Genomic DNA, 22,159 nt, shown 5'->3' with positions numbered 1-22,159 from the left:
CCTGGGATGAGGTCCGGCTGGTCTCCTGGTAACAGCCGTCACAGCCAAGGACAGAGTGAAGGGACCCCAGGTGCTGGGATGAGAGCTTCCTCCAGCCCTCTCGCTTGGAACAGCAGTTTAACCCCATTCTCCATAGCAAGTTCCAACTTGGTACTCTAAAATCCGATTCTAAAGGAAGTCCTATTCTGCTGTTTCCAAAGACCTAATCATCAAAATTATTGAAAAAGGAAACAAGCCTCTCCCCTTAAAATGCATGGCGAAGAAAAAGAGGTGGGCAGTGGGAAGAAAGGAAGGGAGGAAGAAAATACAGTCCTCAAATAACGATGGTTTTCTCCCAAATCCTTCCACATTCTCCTTCCTAATTATAGTAGCACAAAGCAGCCTTCAAGAGGACATATGTTTATGTTTGGAAGAGAAGGATCTTAAATAAGCAAATAACAACCTTTGCCTGCCCTTGCTTCCCCCCAAACTATCAAGATGTTCAGTCATGTGTAGTGTGTAGACTTTGGCATGATTACGTTTAATCAGCAATTCCTTTCCTTCTGGATGCAGTTCTCTAAGGCCAAACGCAAAGTAATCTACAGAAAGGGAAAATGAGCAAATGGAGGGTAAGACAACTAACCCATAGTACAAACACCAGGACAGAAGTAAAAGACCCCAAATAAAGTGGCAGGACTCTGACAAGACCACTTCAGGTGACATTAGACAAAACAAAACCAAAAACAAACAAACTGCATGTCCTCATTACAGGAAATCCTACAAATAATTCAAATTCTGCATAATCTTATGAAAAGACTTAGGCACATACACATGATCTTGTCCACTTGAAAAGTCAGAAGCCCTCCAATTCTCCAGCACCTATCTCTAGAAATGTATGTGTTTTTAATTCCCCTTAATATCCTAAACAGAACTGAGTTCTACTACAGACAAGAAATCATGCTAGCACAATAAAGAACTCTCCATTGAAATGTAAGTTATCTCACTTGTTTTCTTTTTAATTGAGTTATAAATGACAGAGCATATTAGTTTCAGGTATACAACATAATGATTTAATATTTGTATATATTGCAAAATGATCACAAGAAGTCTAGCTAACATCTGACACTATACATAGTTACATTTTTTTCCTGTGTTGAGAACTTTTAAGATCTATTCTCTTAGCCACTTTCAAATAACTGTCACTTACTTTTTGTGTCCTCAACAAGAACATTTTGAATGAATGAATGAATGAATAATTTCATTATTTCATTCGAATAATGAAAGCCAAGGAATGCAGGCATTCTCTAAATTGTTCTGGGTTTCTCCTGGTTGGAAACTACTTGGTCCCTAAATCTTGTTCCATTCTCCTGAGCAACTCTGGGCACCTCAAAGTAGGTCAGTATGAATGAGAGCTGGATAAGAGACTCATTACAATTCATAATCAGACTTTTCCACTGGTAGGGATAATGAGATCAAAGGAATAAGACAGGTGGTTCCCCTGCCTGTGGGGAACAGTAAGAGACAGGCCAGGGGCTGCTTCCATTTGGGGCTCCTCCAAAGGAGAACGCCTTGCAGGCTGCCCCACACCAGCATGAGGACAACCACTGCCAAGCACACTTGGTAGCAGAGCAAGGTCAGGCAGCAAGGTCAGCCAGGGCCAGCTTTCCTGGGCTGCTCATAGCTGCTTAAGTGGTGAGAATGGGTCCCTAAGACCCCTCAGGCCTCTGAGAGGAGCAAGAAGTGGCTGAGTCAGGTACTTGCCGCCTACACAAGGCCCACTGGTGCCAATGAAGGATCCTTGAAAAGATGTTTATAGGGAAGCACCTGAGCCAATGGCCAGGGGCAGTGATTCTAAGATTTCTGTAGTGAAGAAAAACCATCGGGTTCTGACCAACACCAAGGAGAGGATACAGCTGCAGGACCTTGGTCACAGGCGCCGGAAGACCCAGTAATACAGCAGTCGTGGCTGAGGGAACAGCCCAGGCCAGCAGATCTGCAGCAGAGACCAGGAGGACCCAGAGAGCATCTGAAGACGTGTTGCCTCCTTCCCCCACCAACTGGCCCCCTTTCCAGGAAGTCACATTCAGTACCAGAGTGGCAAGGAAGTGGAAGAGGAAAAATAAATCTGAGAGGCTGAATATTTTACTTAAAGAGACTGAGCAGCTACAGAAAATGACTATTTTCATTGCGGCATAGGACCAAAATTTCTTAGACTAAAATAAACCCTTTTTCCCTTCCTGCTGCCTAAAGGGTAGGATTTCATAAGGAAAATTAGATCCATTATAGACAAAATAAAGAAATAAAGACAAAATAAGCAATATCTGAGTGTAGTGTGAGTAAATCTGTATCACAATACACTTTCGATATTTACTGCTTGCTTCCTACGATCCAGGCACCGGAGGTGTGAAAAAGGGCCAGCCAGTCTCCATCTTCAAATAGTTCAGTGTCTTCGAGTGAGAGACATTAAATAATAGCTGCAATACAGTAATGAGGGGGCTATTACAAAATTATACACAAGCCAGCATGGCACCAAGGATACAATAATGAACTCTGAGGGAATTCAGGGAAGACTTCCAGACCATGGACTTTCAAACCACGTCTTAAAGGACAAATTGGAGATTTCTAGCTGGGAGAAATATTCACCTGAACTTGCTAAAACAAAAGTGAAATGGGGAGGGAAAATTAGGGCAGCCCACAAAATGGAAGGAACTTAACATCCAAACCTTGAGAGGCAGCAAGAGAGCCCCAGAGACTAGAACAAGGGCCTGGCATCTAGCAGGACCCTATCTCATAGTGTCCTCTTTCCATGATTGCAGTATTTCCTCCTACTATACATTGGTTTCTCCCAGCTAATGGCTTCAACTCCACCCTCCCCCTCTTCCAGCACTGCCACCCAAGAAGGAAGGTATCTCCCTCCAAACTCCAGTTGGAAGAATCCCAAGGAAGGACTCTGACTGGCCAAGTTTGAGTCATGTGCTTACCCTGGACCAATAGCTGTGGCCAGGCGGCACGGGTGCTGTGATTGGCTCACCAGGGTGGAATGCTCAGCCCACTGCCTCCAGAAGGCAAAGTCACATGAGAAAGTGACAGCAGCATGTGAACCCATGGCCAGAGCAGTGGAAGGACCACTCCACTCACTTAAGAATGTGAGTGCTATTCAATGAAGGGAAGGACGATGCTAGGCAGACAAAACTAACCATCCAGACCAATGCAACATTTGACACCATTCTACATTTCTGTACCACCTGAATCCACAGTACACAAACCTAGGCTATTTTCCATGACTTTGATATACTCTATGCATGGTCTCCCCTTCTGCTTGCAGGGACCACCTCCCTAGTCACCACAAGCTATTGAAATGACATCCCTTTCATGATGCCCTTAGGTTGAAATGGTCTCTTCACCCTGAACTTCAACAGTAATTTTGTCCTGACCTCTGGGACTTCCTGCCAAAATATATCTGAACACACAACCATTGATCCTTCCCCGAATCCAGAGTGGTAGGGAGGAATCTCCCAAACATGAGGTATTAAATAGGAATAGTGCCTCCCTTTCTTCCACTTACAGAGATTGATGTAGAAATATACCTTGCCTAAGAATTTGAACTAGCCCGAAATAAAGAAAAGAAAAAAAAGTTTCAAATATTTGGCAAAGTATTTGTTTAACTAAAGTGAGCCACGAGGAATACCTAGCTATGTGGTTTGGCAACGGGCTCATAATGGGCCTCCTTCCCTCTGCCGACAAAGGTAGGCCGCCGGGCAGAGAGTGAAATTGAACCCTCTCTATGTGAGGTTGGACACTATCTTCATTGTGAGCCAATGCAATCTTAGCAGGTTATGTCACCTTTATGAAAATGTTTCTCTTCCTTAATAAGGATTTCTGTAGCGACTTATTCCTCCTATGGTACTCAGGTATCCTTTGGGGAATTTCTGAATTGAATACACATAAGCATATGAGTGTATTCAATGAAACTTCATGAAAGGAAAGAAGAGAGGGCAGGAGAGAGGAAGAAAACAAATAAATTCATGAGATAAAAGTAACTCACCTTTAAAAATTATCATTAAACCTTTTGAAATGTCATCATACCTTTATTACCCACCATGTCAAGGATTATTTTTCGGACTACGTACCTGCCCTCCAAACACTCAATGAACTCATGAAACAGTGACCCCATGATGTTCATCTCCTTTCCCAGCACATCAATCCTCTAACTCTTTGTCTGGGACAAAGCTGTGAACTTTCCAGGACACACTGGGAGCACTCCCACCCCATCCTTTCCTCAGCGTGTCCTCAGCCAGCTATTCAGTGCTGTCCATCTTTTCCCACCCAAACCAATGACTGAGTCAGTACTTGATACGCATGTGCTTGGGTGTATCGAGATGTAGAAACGGCACTCCCATTTTCCTCCCCCAGAGTTTCCACTGCCAACTCTAATCCCAGACAAAGATTCACAAGAGAGGGAAAACTAAGATGGTGAGACACAGTGGCACCTTTTGAATATAAGGTTGGTAGCTACCCACTGAAGTCTACCCCTCCCCTCCTTCCCTCTACTAAGAAGTGGTGAAACATAAAGGAAGAATAAAACTTCTGAATTCAAAGTCCTGGTTGTAGGCCTGGCTCTACCATTTATTAGCTCTGATCTTGGACAACTCATTTCTCCACTCTGAGCCTCAGAGCCCCCCAATAAGAAATGAAGATGACACCCACATCTAACATACAGGGCTTTTACAAGATAACATGTGAATAAGTCCTTATATATATGTCACTCATTCATTCATTTTCTTCCATAGTCTACCATGATTACCATTCCCTGCACTTCCTGGTATGGCTTTAGGTATAACTTTAAAACCCTCTAAGACTCAGTTTCCTCACCTGGAAAGCCGAGATAATATCAATCTTATAGAGTTATTTTGAGAATCATATATCATGTACATAAAGTAACTGCCACAGCTTAGTAAACAGTGCTTATTATGATGAACAAAGTATCACATAACTATTAGTTATTTTGCTGTGACTACAAAAAAATTGGCACTGTATAAGCTCTTCAAGGTGGTTAAGTTTTCTATAGGCAACCCTTCCTTTGGCAACCCTACACTGGTGCTGCACCAACAAAACTTTAAAAACACACACACACACTCTTTTTCACACTGTGTGTCATTAAGAGACATATGATATGAGCTGGAGTAGGAGACAATTAGAGAAGCTACACAAGAAGATGAAAGTCACAAAGTTCAACATCCCCCGGGTTCTGATGATTTATATTAAAGAATGCATTTTAAAAATTGAATGATAATCATGGGAAACTCGGGTAAGGTCCAATCCTGATATTTTTAAATATTTGCTTACTACACATTACATTTCTTGGTTGAATCTCCTACTGAAAACAAAATCTCCAACAAAACAAAAATCCAGGCATTCCTGGAGTCCTTGAAGCAGAACCATCGTGGATTCTGGCCCACTCCAGTCATTAACCACTAGACTCCCAGCACAGCCTGTTCCAGGGCTGCCCATGAAACGACAAAGGGCAACTTGTGAGGACCCCCGGGCTGTATTGGAGGCAGCTTGGCTTAACTGCTTTCATCCTCCGCTTACGTTGCTGGTTGTGACCAAAAGCACTGCTTCTGAGGTATATCCCTTTTTTCTCCTGAAGGCATAAGAATAAGTAAGTACTAAATGCTTTTCAGTTGATATATAAGTATTGGTGGGTTTCTGCTAATCTAGTTTTCCTTTTATTACATTTTCACATTTCTCTAAATAAGCCAGTTTTGTGTACGTATATATGTGTCTATCAAAGAACAGTGATAATAAGAACAGAAAGGGTATTAAAAGAAATATAACAAGGAGGATCAGGAATTAAAAGCATAATATAAAATGAAAGAGAATATTTCTTACTGAATATGAGAGAGATTTGTTAATAAGGTAGACATTTCAAGCCCACAAAAACCTCCTTCGTGATTTCCCAGGTGACTGGAACCTACATTCTGAGAATGATGGTGATGATTAAAAGGAAAGAAAGAATGAGACAGAACTCAACTCACCTTAGTTTTAAAAGCTAAAATTAAGTGGATCATCCTCTAAGAGACAAGAGACGATAGCTCTTCACAAACCAATCACTGCACTGAAGGAAAAATCAGCTTTCATGGTGTTTCTTCTGCCATAGGGAGGTGGCATGTCTGGGTCCTGGGAGATGAGGGACCCTTCCCAAAGCTAAGACCCCTGCATAACAAGGACGGTGTCTGTCTGGTTCCCACGTTGCCCTGCCCTCTATGCCAGTACCCGGCACTCTGGAGATGCCCGTGGAACATGTGAACATTTCCCCATCACTTCACTTAATTGGGCCCTATCACCCTTGTCTGTAAATTGTGGTGGCTGGACCAGGTCATCTCTGTGACCTATGGTTCTGGGACCCTGTCCAGCCAACATTATGGGATGACCAAACCCATCTTCACAACTAGGTCGTGACCACTGAATGAAGAAAGGAAGCATAGAACATTGTCTGGCGATCCTCAACTCTCTGCTACCAACCTATTTGCACTTATCTTTTGTTTATTAGCAGCAAACAGTTAATCATTCTCACATTCTGGGTACCTGCTTTCACTTGAATTGAGTTTAATTTACACATAGCTATGTTATGACTTTCTGTTGTAGCTCAAAGTGGCTGGGCTCCAACTTTGGATTTCAAAGGAGAGTGTGATTAATGCATTCCCTCCACCTCCACTGGACTCTCCAGGTTCTCCACTGGCCGCCTAATTATTAACCCCATGTCTCTCCGGGTTGTTAGGCTACCCAGGCCCCCAAAACCATAGGCATCCAGTCGGCCAGCCAGGCAGTAGAAATACAAAAATATGTTAAGCAGGTTATTCCCCCAAACTTAACTGGGCTGCAAAAAGAGATAGCAGTCTTACAGAACTGGTACCTGCCCTCGAGTCGTTCTCAATGAACCCAAACTAATAATATTCACTCTAAAGTATCAGCGACCTCGTATAGCTTCCTTCTCAGAAGTGATTTAAATGTTTTTTAAGGTTTCCTAATTTAGAAATAATTCCAAGCTTGCAGAAAGGCTGAAAGAATTCGAAGAGAACACCAATATATCATCTTTTCCCAGAGTCACCTATTGTTAACATTTCACTCTATTTTCTACTTGTATTCAAACATGCTTTTACATGCACACATTCGTGCTCTCTCATAGGTATATCCCCCCCGCTCCCCGAACCATTTAATGGCAAGGTGCATACATCATAGTCCTTTACCCCTACAAAGAAGACATTAAATTTTAAAACAGAGTAACCGGAAAATAGAACACTGTAGAAGTTCTTTAAGTTCCTCATGACAGAGTTTCAAGGATGGCAGCTGGGCAGCACGGGAGATTTTTCAGGCTGAGGCTCTCTACCCTCCTCCCCCAGATGTTCACGCCATCTTATTCCTGTGGCTGGCCTTGATCCCAGCCAAAGAGCAAACAAACACACACACACCCCTCTGTTTCAGAAGAAGGAAACAAGATCCTTGAAGAGAACCAGGTGTGTTAATAACTGCCAGCCTCCATTTTTCTCGGGGAACAGTACGGGGTGGTGCAGTAGGACATTCTGCTCCAGAGAATAAAGAAGTCGCACTTTCAGAAGCACCTCCTCTGCTTGTAAGCTCATGAAAATGTTCCTTTCTCCTTAAATTAAAAACAACCGCGTAAGCCTCTGCACCAGACAGGAGATGGGAAGGGGAAACTGACTATCTTTCTTGTTCTGGCAAATCTCAGAAAGCAGCAGTCGCCACCTGCTGAGCCCCGCAAGGACCACCAGCAGATTCTCTGGGCACCTCCGCTGCCCAACACTAACTTGCCCCTTGGTTTATAAAGCCTCCACCACAAGAGTGGGGTGCAGGTGAGGGAAAATAGTTGGCGTAAACCCACTCCATTGTTAATCACGCTGCAGATAAATGGCTCTTCTTCCTTTGGCAGTAAATGATTTTGCATACTTGCTAATGATTGTTAAACTTTTTACTATGTGACTATATCCCCTAGAGATATGCAGGCTTTCTTGTTGAAATTACCTTCACAAAGTCCCTTCCTTAGAGCATCTATAAAATCAGTAAAATAGTATAAAAAAGAAAGAACAATTTTTAAAGTACAAAATATTTTTTAAAAAATTAATACACACTTGGAAACCCAAAACACACACGACGCAGAAACTGGGTATTGAGGGCATGTGTCGCTTTCTTCATACCCCACAATAGCCGGGCACGTTTAAATCAACAGGACTCTTTATTGTCGAGGTAACTCTGATTAAGTGAACTCAAAACATTCACCTTGTACTAAACTCCCTTCACTTTTCTTTTTAAATTGTGAGTTACACATGCACAAGGTAGAAAGGTAGACTCAAAGTGAAAGGAACACGGGAAGGAGTAGGGTTATCTTGGGAGTCTGTATGTAAAGTATTTACATAGTGAGAGTTTTATAAAGACAGGTATAAACGCGTACCTCGTCAGAAAACAGCCTGGCAAAGGAACAAAGGAGAAAAAAAGTTAAGAATACGAAGATGCCTGGCTTGGCTCTGGGGAAAATAAAAGACCCCGTGATCTACCTTGTCTGGACGCCCTCCGTCGGATCTTCATTTTGGGGAAGGCAGGCCACGAGTAGTTAAAAGGTGAGTCTGAATCAGAATCCATCGTTCTGTGTCGGTGAGACCGACAGATCCAACAGTAGAGACTCAGGAAGAACCCGGGCGTCCCAGCCAGGAGGCGAGTCTCCCATGTGATGTAAAAGGAAGGAACGGGGCTGAGTGAAAAGCTGGCGAACACGGGGAGGGAGAGGCAATAAATGTTCTGCTTCCTTCAGGCGTTCAGGCATGTAGACCGAGAAGGAGGCTGTAAATATTAAAGCCAAACTAGGGAAGTAAAAGGGAGAGAGAGAGGGAGCTGAGTCGCACTGGCACATCACAGTCCAGTTATTCAAAAGGTCATTGGGAGCCAATGAATCATTAACTCCCCTCTTCTCGTGGCTGGAAATGGAAATGAAGACGAAAGGTAACTGGGAATTGAAAGAACTGCTTGTGATTCAAGAAAAGCTTCCAAACGCAGGCAATTGTTTCGATCTGGAGTTGGAGTATCATTTCTCAGAAAAGCCACCCTGTGCCGTGTTAGATAAAGGCTGAGATTTATGTGTGTGGACAGCCAGAAAGCGCCTTGCACACGCAAATGAAGGCCACCACACAGGGCAAGGATTTTTCCAGAGCAATCTGTCTTTTCACTGACTGGTTTGGCAGCTTTTCAGTTCTAAGAGCCAAAACAGCTCTGATAATTCATTTAACATCCAGTCTCCCCACCTTTTTAATCCTGAAGTGGTTGAGAGCTTCACATTTTATACAGAATTATACTCCTCTCATTAAATTCAGGCAAAGTCATCTACGACTATTTAGCACAATTGAGCTGTTTTCTTAAACTGTCACCAAGCTTGGCTGTGGATCATAAGGGTCTGGGCGCCATCATCGCTCTGATCTAAACCTGCAGCGGGCCTCAGTAGCGCTAGTGACTAATTTACCACAAACCAACAGTTCTCAGGCGGTCTCCCTGAACAACTCTCCCCTAATTAGCATTCAGTGGGAGCTCATTACCGCCTCCCCATAAAGCGTGACACTGCTCAAACTTACTTCCACAACTCCCTAGAAGCACATGGATGCACGTGCCCCAAATAAGCTCAGACATAGCAACCAAGACCTGTGGTGGGAAAATGTACCCCAAGTGTCAGAGGGGAGTCTCTTTTAAGCATTTCTTTAGGTAGCAATGATAGCAAGAAGTATTGTGTTTTGTTTTGTGAGGTCGTCTGACACCCAAACAATATGGGTGTCAGATATCTGTTCGATCCTGCAGGTTTGGAACATGACAATATGTGTCTTAATTAACATTCATCTCTTCATGAAAATTATTTCCCAAATGGTTGGCACTATCGTGCAATGTTGTGTAAGGAAATAGATGCATAACTTGCTCTGTGACAGCTAATCCTATCTGTTGGGAAGTGTTGGGTGAGGAGCACAGAAAGAAGTGGAAAAAGGAGAAAAGCCACTTAATTTCAAGTTCAAATCAGAATCAGAATTACATAAATCACTACTGTGTTTTTATATAACGTAACTAGGACAAAATACAACTACTTCTAGTTGTAAATGTAAGCATTATAATGCTTAAATGTAAGCATTATAACTAAGTGAAAATAAACATTAGTACATTGCTATTTTGTGCCTTTTTATTTGAATAACTGTGTATTCTTATTCATCAACTAGGTGCAACTGTAAGGATAAAGTACTCTCAACCCTTACATTAGGTAAGAGTTTTAGTCCATATATATCTTTAATAAGAAAAGAGATAAAATCTTGTGGATGGGTGTTTCCATTCATTCTCAGTTTTAGGGCTCAGAACAGTGCCAGAAACATTGTAGGCATATGCTGAATAAATGAATGATTTACACTTATTAGTCTTAACTTGTGGGTGTAGAATCTTTACATAACAGCTGTAGTATTTTTATATCCTCTTTATTGTAAACATGTACATTGACAAAAAGCTACATGAACTCTTGTAAAGTGTTTAAGTGTGTTTATATTTTATTCATTACAACAGTATCTCTATTTGAAAACAGAACAGTACTTATGGGTGGCAAAAAACCGTTTTTCTCTAGGGCTCCAGGCAATACTTGGGGTGTACATAGGTCCATGCACCCTTGGGCTGCCTCAGAAATATCCACAGACCAAAGGAAGGGAATGTCCACCAACCAGTACATCACCAAACTGAAATGAAAGTGCTGAATCAGGAGATACTATTGTCTTTCATTCTCATGCAAGATGAAGTTTTAGAGCCATCTCACTAGGATAAATCCCAGGTCAGCAAACTACTGAAGCAGGCTTCTCCTAGCTTGACCATCAGTAACAGGTAAGAACTTCAGGACAATGCAGACAAAGAGAGATATGAAAGAACTCCGTAAAACACATTTCTATTTGTTGAGATTCTAGGTAGATAGATCCATATTAATATAATTTTCCCCAAAGCCCAGAGGGATCAATTGCATATCAATTGATTATTGATGTGAAAATTATTCTGACAATAAAAACTCTAAAACTACCCAACCAATTCATCAGCCTGACAAAAATTTTTCTAATCTCATTTGCTTTATTACTTATCAATATCTTTTATTTTTTTTTGTTCTATAGTTTTTTTCTTTTTTTAATCAATATATTTTAATGAATGAAATGATTTCCACTAACCAGTCATATACAGTTCAGTTAACATGTAAAAACATTGTGTTCATACAGCCCTTCTTATTTTTCTTGCTCACCCCAAAACTTCCCAACTGTAGGTCATTTATCCTCATTTTCTATAGTAATAGACTATTTTTTTCCATTGTGCCAATATTTAAATTATTTCAAGATGTTATTTACATCTCACTCATATTCAATCAGTTAATTGCTTTGCTTTCTCTGACTGATTGCAATTGCAGTTGGCAGAATTCAGTGATATATCCCCAAGGCCACTTCTCACCAGCGAGCATACAACCATTACAATGCAAGTGCGAATGATTTCATCAGCCTTACTGTGCCTCCTTCAATTCGAAAATCCTTTACTTAGAAAATGACCTCCATACGGTTACAATCATCCAGGACAGATGCTGCTGCCTTGAAGTTTCAGCATCGAAGGGAAACTTTCCTCAATTCTCCTCATCAGAGAACAGGTCACCTACCTTTCAACCTTGATAAAATCAAATCTCCTTAGAGGGGTATTTATATTTTGATTTGAATTATAGTATTTGTAAGTCTTCTTATCCTTCAATGGGGCCTCACATTCCTGGAGGGCAAGAACTGTGTCATAACTTATATTTTTAAGGAGCCACAAGCCAAAGAGAAAAATCATGCATTCTTGGAGCCATACACATCTGGGCGCACGGGCTCTGTCACTTACTTGCTTAGTGGCCCCAATGAAGTCACTCGTACTTTCTGACCCTCAGTTGTTTCATTCAAAATAAGACCATAACCTCTACACTTCAAAGATTTGTGAGGATCAAATGAGATAATAATAAAGAACTTAACATAAGTAAGTTTTCAATAACTTCTAGCATAAATATTAAATCTAAAGTTTCCCTTTCATGCTGGAGGCCTGGGGTGGGGGGCAGGGGAGGGCATAAGGGACCAATGAGAGAGAAAAGGGGATGTATGTAATACTTTCAACAATAAAGATTTAAGGAAAAAAAATAAAGTTGCCCTTTCATTATCCTTTTCTTCTACATTATAGATACTACCTCAGAAGTAATAGCTTGATTTTCAAGACTAAGGCATGGCAATGTGCAAAGACATTCCAGAAAATCATACAAGGCAGAAAGCAGAGGAGAATGTATTATTTTCTGCTCCCTTGTTTGACCACGGGGACCAGCGTTGAACACTGCTAGACACCATTCTTGAAAAGTCATAAAAAGTACAGACCAGAGGACACAAGACCCCTAACGCCAGGACAAGCCTATTCTGGAAACTTCAGCCAGTACGTGACAATTACATGCAGCTGCCGGTTCTAGCAGTAGGTGAAGATCAGAGATGGTTAAAATCTTCCTGAAAAATCTCTTAGAAGGACACCAGGTCATCTAAGTTCAACCCAAGCAGTTTTTCATTGGAGAACAGCATTACGTGGGGTTGGCACTGGGTGATATGGTTGACTTGCATTAAGAAGCCATGTTATATAGAAAATGAGGATCTTTAAAGGCACAGCTCATCTCCATGTAGTAAGAGGTGCTCACTTATGAGATGCACAGTGGGAACAGCGCAATCACATCTCCAGTGTCACACTCACTCAGGGGCATTATGCTCACAGAGTGCAATCATGGGTGGAGCCACCTGAGATTTAAATTATTATTTTTCTCCCCAACTCCCCATCCTGTTTTATATTTTAACTAGAGGCCTGGTGCATGAAATAAGTGGCCTTGACTGGGGTTCCCTCAGTCAAGCCAGCCCCTCAGTCTGGGAACCCTCAGTAGATGTCCTACTGATGGCCACAGTCTGGCAGCAGAGGCTCGGTGCAGGCATCCCGTGTGTGTGTGTTTGTGTGTGTGTGTGTGTGTGTGTGTGTGTGTGTGTGTGTGTCTGCTGGGGGCCTGCCCCCAGCCACACCTGGGAGGCGCCCCTCTCTGTTGATCTCTCAGGCTCCTGGCCTCCACTGCATGTTGTACTCTCCCTTGAGCTGTGGCCAGGGTGGGGCGCCCTTTCCTGCTGTGGGATCGCCAGAGCGACCTAGGGACAGGCGCACACAGGGCCTGGCTGCAGGCTGCCCTTTCCTGCTCAGAGATGCTGGGGCGATCCCACGGGCAGGCGCACACAGGGCCTGTTTGCAGGCCGCCCTTTCCTGCTCTGGGATCACAGCAGCGACCCAGGGGCAGGTGCACACAGGGCCTGGCTGCAGGCCACCCTTTCCTACTCCCCTTTCCTACTCTGGGATTGCAGCGGCGACCCAGGGACAGGCGCACATGGAGGCTGGCTAGAGGCCGCTCTTTCCTGCTTGGGGATCGCAGTGGCGACCCAGGGGCAGGTGCACACAGGGGCTGGCTGCAGGCCCCCCTTTCCTGCTCTGTGATGGCCGCTGCGATCCCACGGGCAGGCGCACTGGGGGCTGGCTAGAGGCCGCTCTTTCCCGCCCCCTAATCACTGCACCGATCCCAAGGGCAGGCACACAGGGAGGCTGGCTGCAGGCCCCCCTTTCCTGCTGTGGGATCTCCGGTTGCTCATCCCTGGCAGGGGCCGCCAGGGAAGAGGCCGGCGCCAGCCTCTTCAGTGCCCCGCTCTGGCTTCTCCGATCACCGGCAGGGGGCAGGCAAAGATGGCCGGTTCTCTGATTCAGGGCCGGGGCAGTGCCTCCTGGCTCTTGCCTGCCGCCTGTGTTTCCAATCACCTTCCTTCCCCTATGGCCTCCCATCATTGCCCTATGTATGCAAATTAACCGCCATCTTTGTTGGCAGTTAATTTGCATATTGCCCTGATTAGCCAATGGGAAGGGTAGCGGTCGTTTGCTAATTACCATGTTTCTCTTTTATTAGATAGGACAAGCCTGTAAAATTGAATTCACATATATTACACATGAATTGGGAGCACAGTATAATCACTGTTGTCATAAATTGGAATTCTAGGATTCTACCATTCATAATATCACCTTATTTTTATTTTTGTATGAGTTCAATTTTTTAAATTAATTTCATTGGGGGACATTGGTTAATAAGATTATTTAGGTTTCAAGTGCACATTTATATGCTACATGATCTGTATATTGCATTATGTGCCCTCCACCCAAAGTCAGATCATCTTCCTTCATCATATATTTGACCCCTTTTACCCTTTACTAACCCCCCTACTTCCCTCTGGTAACCACCATACTGTTGTCTAAGTCTATGAGTTTGGGGCTGTTTTTCTTGTTTGTTCATTGGTTGCTTTCAGTTTTATATCCCACATATGAGTGAAATCATATGGTTCTTCACTTTTTCTGTCTGACAAACAATCCAAACGAAAAAATGGGTGGAGGACCTGAACAGACACTTACCCCAAGATGAAATGCAAAGAGCCAATAGACATATGAAAAGATGTTCAACTTCACTAACTATTAGGGAAATGCAAATCAAAACTACAATGAGATACATGTTAGAATGACTATTATCAACAAGCAAAAAGTTGGAGAGATTGTGGGAAAATGAAACTCTAACTTATCTTACTTTTAAAAATCAGATTTTAAAAAATTTCTCACCTACCTTTATTACTTTTATTTATCTCAACAAAAAACCTGCATCCTGCTTCAGAGGTTCTGATATGCCCCTTTATATCACTCTATTGTCTAAGACAAAAATGAGTAAGATCTAAAAATCCAACAAAAGAACATTACTTGTATTATGATATATTCACATGTAGTATAAGAAGGAAATACCTAAAACACTCTAGGACAGGAAAAGAATAGACTTTCTGACTGAAGCAACATATTAAAGAATTATATTGTCAAAGCTTCCACCAGCATTTTGTATTGCTACAGATATCAGTTCTACTTCGAGGATTCTCTTAAGGTAAAAGACCCATGGTGAACATCATTTTTTTTTTTAAAACACTGAAGTGCCTGGGCATAACTTGAAAGGAAAGAATTTGGACAAGTTGGCTAAGTTTTTCTGAACAATAAATTATGAGGAATTTCGCATTTATCTTGGAGAGGCAGTTATGGATAATGGATGTGAGGGGCCCTGGCAGTGGAAAAAGCAAGGACAAGAGCCATGAGCCTAGACAGAGAAAGGATTGAAGGGGTAGAAATGTATCTCATTATAGTCTAAGGCAGTGGTTCTCAACCTTCCTAATGTTCCAATTCCAATTTTCCCAAACGCACCAAAAATGTTTTTTACATGCCACACACTTAATCACACACTTATTTTTATTAGTTTTAACATTCATGTTCAACTTTCTGTTCTATAGACTTTCACATGGTTATTCACATGTAAATAAGTTAACTATGAGGTATAAAATGAACAAAGAATGTAAATGATTAGTTTTAACATAAACTCTAAACTATCAGTGCCACAGTTTAAGCTAAAATTCACACAAAATGTAACAGATGGCTAATCTTGTATATACTACTGGATGGAATGTTGCTGCTTCTAGGGCAACTAACAGGGCAAGGAAATATATGTATGTATGTGTCCTAGCCTATGCACATACACATATCTACAAATATTTCTCTATACAACCATGTCTATCCATATTAACTAATCATAAGTGCATACTGATGTCTACAACTCTAATTTATTAGCACATGAATCATCCTGGCCTCCACCCCTCGCTTATCTATAAACTTCTGCTCCAAGAGTGAGAAACCTGGCACCTACTACCCATACTCCACTCACTTGCTCGCTCATTTCCAGTACACATTTATAGTGGTATCCAAATTGTTAACCTGTACCCCGTGGGAAACAAGTTTATCACCTAGAAGACAGTGCTTACTCATTTCCAAATCTGTATTCCCACCCCCTACAGTAAGGTATTTCACACATGTTTACTAGTTAGATTCTTTTGTCACATTCTGCATTCCACCAGAGGGTCCTCCGACTTAATTTTTTAAAAAATCTTCATTGTTGAAAGTATTACATAGGTCCTCCTTTTCCCCCCATTAACCTCTTCAAGCCCATTCCCGTGCCCCACCCCCACCCAGCCCTCATCATCCCATTGTCTGTGTTCTTAATTATTTTTATTTGCACACATTGGAGTTTACTCTGTGTCCATATGTTCTATGGGTTTTGAAAAATGCACGTCGTGTATCCACCATCACAGTATCATAGAGAATACTTTCATCACCCTAAACAAAAAGCCCACAATGACAGGGCTATGTAGATAAGACACAGAGGCCAACTAAAAGAGTTCCCATGGCCAAAGCTAGAACACTCTGAAAAACAAATAAATCACACGTTATTCTGATTTTTTGTTTGCGATTTTAAATATTATGAAGCAACAATAGGTTATTTACTGATGGATCTCCTATTTGGCCTCTAATTGCATCACTACTCTATATTTTCATAAAAATGCCTTCTTAACTAGTATAAAATAAATACCCATGAATCCATACTGACATAAATAACTGAATAAATGAATACGTGGGGGAATGCAAGTCTCCCACATAGAATAATTCTATGTAGATATTTTATCCGCAAGGACGTATAGAGATAACTTCCTACTCATGAAATATGAGTTGCATGTCATCACTTCCTTCCAAAGCATACAGTATGGAAAGAGTGGTGGGAAAGAGTAATTTTACCATGGAGAAACCTGACAAACTCTACCTGTGCCAGGTGACCAAGGTCATCATTCACAGTGATAAAGTAGTGTTGATGGTATATATCATTGATATGACATAATGAAAATGGTACTTTACCTCTGTGAACTTCCTGCCAGAACCCAGAACCTCAGTTTAATGATGGAAAAATATGAGAAAAATACCAATTGAGAGACATTCTACAAAATACCTGACCAGGACTCCTAATACTGTCAAAATAATCAAAAACAAGGAAAGTCTGAGAAATTCTCACAGCCAAGAGAAGCTAAGGAGACATGACAACTACACATAATATGGCATCTTGGGATGGAAAAGAAAATTAGATTAAAAACTATAAAACCTACATAAAGTAAGAACATTAGTCAATAATAAAGTATCAATACTCGTCTATTGTCAACAAATGTAGCATAGTGATATATGATGTTAATAATAGGAGAAACTGGGGAAGTGGGGAATGGGAATATGGCAACTCTTTGTATTATCTTTACAACCTTTCTGTAAATCTAATACTGTTCTGAAAAATAAAGTTTAAAAATGTTAAAAGATGGAGACAAGAAGTACAGAATCTGTGTTGATTAAATGTTTGCAATTCATGTTAAAAGAATGTTTGCATCACTTATTCAGATGTATAGTATTCAAGTCAAGCATAAAATTTCTTTTTGCTTAACTTCTTATTATGTAAAGTTGCTGTGTAACTCTAAGAGGATTAATTAGACATTAAAAATTATATGCTGAAAATAATTTTAATAGTTCCCGAGAGTTAACCCCAATGAGAAGCTCCCATGTGCCACCTGTGCACAGGTGAGTCTACCTCAGTCAGATCAACAGAAACCCTCTTGGCAGACAAATCTCAAGAACCCTGATGAAACCCAGCTAGCTTACTCAAAGTTTTCTTCTCAAGTTCTAGATCTAGATACCTTCAACTTCACTCTTTATTCTGATTTTTTTGTTTGCGATTTTAAATATTATGAAGCAACAACAGATTATTTACTGCTGGATCTCCTATTTGGCCTCGAATTGCATGACTACTCTATATTTTTATTACACATACTTTTCAGCAGAACCTCATATAGAGAATAAATTCTGTTGGCTTTCTTGCCCATGTCTGGAGTAAGGGGCTATGTTTCATAAAAATCTCTTCTTAATCAGCCACTCAAACAGTTAAAGCAAACTGTCCCAATAAATTGTTAGAGCTTGTACTGCCTGGCATGAAAGCTAACCAGAATGTTAATTGCTCTAAAGTCCCTTCCAAGGGATTAACCACTGGTACTCAGTAAAAAACAGGCCTAAACGCACATAAACACATTTATGCTGCAATCAAGCCACAGCCCAGTGAGTCCTCTGTGAAGGCAGTTCTTTCATCAAGTGTCTGTGCACACAGGTTTCCTGAAGTGTTTCATCACAAGAAAAAGGTAAATTTCTGAGTGGAATTTTAACTTTCCATATAAAAATTTTGTAAATGCTATTTTCAGAATATAGTTCATTTTTTTCATAATTAGTTGTAGTTTCCTTAAATGTTATACTTGTTTGAAATTTATAAGCTAATCATTTGATTTACATATCAAGATAGAATCTTTAGGGAAGGATCCTATGGAATTAACTTATTCACGAAACTGGTTTATTTGGAGTTGAAGATACTATTTTGGAGAATGAAGAACTTAGAGTTCAGAGGGAAAAAAAAACTGCCATTTCCCCTCCCTCGATTACATTTCAGAAATTAAGGTGGTTTGTGAGATGAAAAAGTGATTTAGATTATACTACAGGTACTAATGCCAAAAAACATCAAGCATCGTCATAATGCCCTTATAACATTCATGTAAACCCAACTCCCTTCATCCCAATCTGTGCATCTCTAAATCAATAACCTCATTAAGGTTCAAGTAGTTAGGAATTTTTTTCAATAATTTTTTCCCAAAGTTTTCACATTTCCCACATCTACGAAGATATTGATGGTGATAATCATTAAAAGTCTACAAACCTAATACAAGTTGGCTTCCATTAATTGCTTTTATAATCTAAATTCCAAAAATATGTAAACCCAGTAAGTCCGGGGTGATTTCAGCAGAGCAGAGCATCTTAAAGTAAGGAAATGTGTCCCTGGGTCTCAAGCTCACCACACCTGAGAATCACCTGGGGCGCTCTTAGAACTCTTGAAGCACAGGCTACACTCCAGACCAATTAAATTCAACCTCTCTAAGGGTGGGTCCAGGCTCCAGGATTGTTACAGCTCCACGGTAATTCCACTGAAATTAAAACCTGGAAGAGTTTAGAACCATAGGATAACTGAATGCTTAGATCAGCAACTCCTAACTTTAACTCACTCTCTATTTTCTTTTTTCCCCTAAAAACTTTGGTGAGCAAACATTAAGCAGGACATCAGACTCATCACTGCTTCCTAGACTTGGAAATTATAATTTAAGATAGGCTTTTTATATTTTTTTAATCCTCACTGAGGACATGCTGAGAGAAAGGAGGAGGAGGAGGAGAAGGAGGAGGAGGAGGAGGAGGAGGAGGAGGAGGAGGAGGAGGAGGAGGAGGAGGAGGAGGAGGAGGAGGACTTGGAGGAGGAGGAGGAGAGATGAGAGATAAATATGGATCAGGTACCCTCTGTTTGTGCTCCAACTGGGGGATCAAACCCACAACCAAAATGTGCCCTGGCTGGAAATCAAACTGCCAGCCTTTCAGTGCACAGGACAATGCTCAACCAACTGAGCCACTCTGGCTGGGCAGATGTGGTTGTTTTTGTTTTTGTTTTTAATCAGAAGAAAACACAATATGATAAACTATAAACCTCTAGTAAGGCTTTAGTTTCTTCATGTTTCCTAGTCTAGTATATATTAACCTAAAAAAATTCTTTCTTCTAATTTATGGGATAAAAGTTTTCCGATAAATACCCTAATTGTCTAATTTAATGAAACAATATTTTACCTGCATTCCACAGGGGGAATTTTATCCAAACAATGAAGCCGCAAATATAAAAGGCAAGACATTTGTGATAAGAAAACCAAATTGAGCTTATAATACTCAGCACAATTCCAGTAAGTCAGCAATTTCCTCTACCAAAAACAATTTTTAAAACCTCAACAACTGCAATAAGAAAATTTCACTGAAGTTAACAAAAGTCATAAAATTTGAGTCAATTTTTACAAATAACTTTGCATTCTCAAAGGTCTTCTTGGGATATTTTTCCATCCCAGCCCCTTGATTTCAAAACCATATCACTGGTAAGCTTTGGCTTATAGTAGAGAAATGACCACCCCCGCCCCCCCCCCCAAAAAAAAAAAAAGAAAAAAAAAACAGGGTGGGGGAGTAAAACTTCTGTAGCCTGGAGCATAAAGAGACATTAGCCAACTCATACAACTTAACAAAAGGAAGATAAACAACCCAATCAAAAAATGGGCAACAGACCTAAATAGATACTTTTCGAAAGAAGACATAAGGAAGGCCAAAAGACATATGAAAACATGCTCAAAGTCACTAATCATCCGAGAGATACAAATCAAAATGACAATATGGTACCATCTCACACCTGTCAGAATGGCTTTCATCAACAAGTCAACAAACGACAAGTGCTGGCGAGGATGCAGAGAAAAAGGAACCTTTGTGCACTGCTGGTGGGAATGCAGACTGGTGCAGCCACTGTGGAGAACAGTGGAGTTTCCTCAAAAAACTAAAAGTTGAACTCCCATTTGACCCAATGATCCTACTTCTGGGAATATATCCCAAGAAACTAAAAACACCAATCAGCATGCAACATTCCTGAGATCTCAATATAGATAGAGTTGTGTTTTCAAATAATAGCCAATAAAATAGAAATATATCTGGCCTATGCAAATAAGACAGCCATAAACCAAGGACAGACAGGGGTATCTCGGGCCTGAGCAATTAAAGTGACCATAAGTTAGGCCAAAAGGAGCCCTGACCTGAGTAGCTGGGAGGCCCATAAGATAAGTCTTTCTTTCTCAACACAACTGGGAGAGGAATAAGATAAATCAAAAGTGACTCCAACCAACAAGGTAAGGGGGAGAGAAGGTGGGGGACACCACGTGGGCTTTGAGCTTTGGAAACTAATTCTGTGCAGCAGAATGACCAATAAGAAGGGGTCAGGTTCAGACAAAGAGCTGCAGCCTATTTAATGCCTCAAGACAAAGAAAGCAGCGGCCACCCTTCTCTGTCTGTCCGTCCAGGAGGGACAGTCTTAGGCTTAGAATTTAGAATTAGGTTTTAGAGGTAGTGTCTGGTTGCAATAAAGTTTCTGTACTTTTCACCTAAAAAATAAAAATAAAAAATAGTAATAGGCAATAGAGGACCAACTTCCACTAACATGGGTCCAAGATCTTAAGATTTCACACTTAAGATCTAGGACCTTAATGTTCCCAAAATGTTGTTGGGAACATTTGCAAAGCTGTATGTTCACAAACAATTTAAAAATACAGTTTTACAAGTTTTTACAGCTTAACAGCATTACTTTCATTTCCAAACTTTTAGTGAACATAAGAAAAGAAATATTAATCTAATTAGTCCTACTTAATTGATGGTTTGCCTAACCAGCACTAGAGGCACTGTTTCTTTGGATCTTCCAATCATTTCCTTCCAGATTCCCTTTGCTGGCGTCTCCCTGAGCTTCCTGTGTGGGGCCCTTGTTTCTCCTTCTTGGTCTGGTCCGCAGTTACAGAAGTCTGCGTCATTTAGGCTGAGCAATCTGAAGCACCTCACATCCTAACGTTTGCTTCTATCTGTTTCTGCTTTGGGGCATCAAGTCCGGTCTCCTTCCACATCCCACTTCTGTTCATCTGTCTCCCTCATGTCCACCCTCCCAGGCTCAACACCCACTGAGAGGCTTGCTTTTTCTCAGACCAAGTATAAGTAACAAACAGCAAGAGCAATGAAGTGACCCAAAGTGTTAAAGAATAATTGGGATTCAAGCCTCAGCACCTACTGACAACCAAACCACTCCTTAAAGTCAAATAATATACTCCTCGGGAGACTCTGTGACATTTTCCCTTTCTTCTTGGAAAAATAATCCATATTTTTTGTAGGAAATGGTCAGAATTGGTATAAGCTACCTTCTGAAATGGAGCATACTTATGGTATATGCTGTTTAATGAATAAAGCAGGACACAAAATTCTACTGTTTACATGATCATAACGATACAAACAATAGATGCATAGGAAAAAATACTGGTAGGAAATATACCGAAATTTAAGAGTAGCTCCTTGGGAGTGGGAAAATTATAGGGATGTTTTTCTTTTTTTCTACTCATTCTAAAATTTCTGATTTTCTACATGATTTTAAAAAACAATAATTTTTCAGCAAAAGCTATTTAGCAAGATGTTATGTTTAAAATCTCCTCTGATACTTATGCCAAGTCCACTG

At 41.0% G+C, this 22,159-nt stretch overlaps 1 protein-coding gene across 2 annotated transcripts in view; it reads right to left on the bottom strand.

Annotated features, from left to right (window-relative positions):
- The window catches only part of ARHGEF28 (Rho guanine nucleotide exchange factor 28), a 264,926-nt gene that overhangs the window by 107,628 nt on the left and 135,139 nt on the right, over positions 1-22,159 (bottom strand). Inside the window, exon 1 of one of the 2 annotated variants that reach the window (XM_081090557.1) lies at positions 8,553-8,898. The exons of the other annotated variant lie outside the window; for it this stretch is intronic. Within the exon in view, the coding sequence (XP_080946683.1) occupies positions 8,553-8,637 (85 nt within the window). The 5' untranslated portion in view covers positions 8,638-8,898. Of the gene's footprint in view, positions 1-8,552; positions 8,899-22,159 lie in introns of those variants that run through there. 2 annotated transcript variants of the gene reach the window in all.

This window comes from Myotis nattereri (assembly GCF_964212035.1).
Source record: "Myotis nattereri genome assembly, chromosome: 4".
Taxonomy (NCBI): Eukaryota; Metazoa; Chordata; class Mammalia; order Chiroptera; family Vespertilionidae; genus Myotis; species Myotis nattereri.
This window is presented reverse-complemented; position numbering and strand designations above follow the sequence as displayed.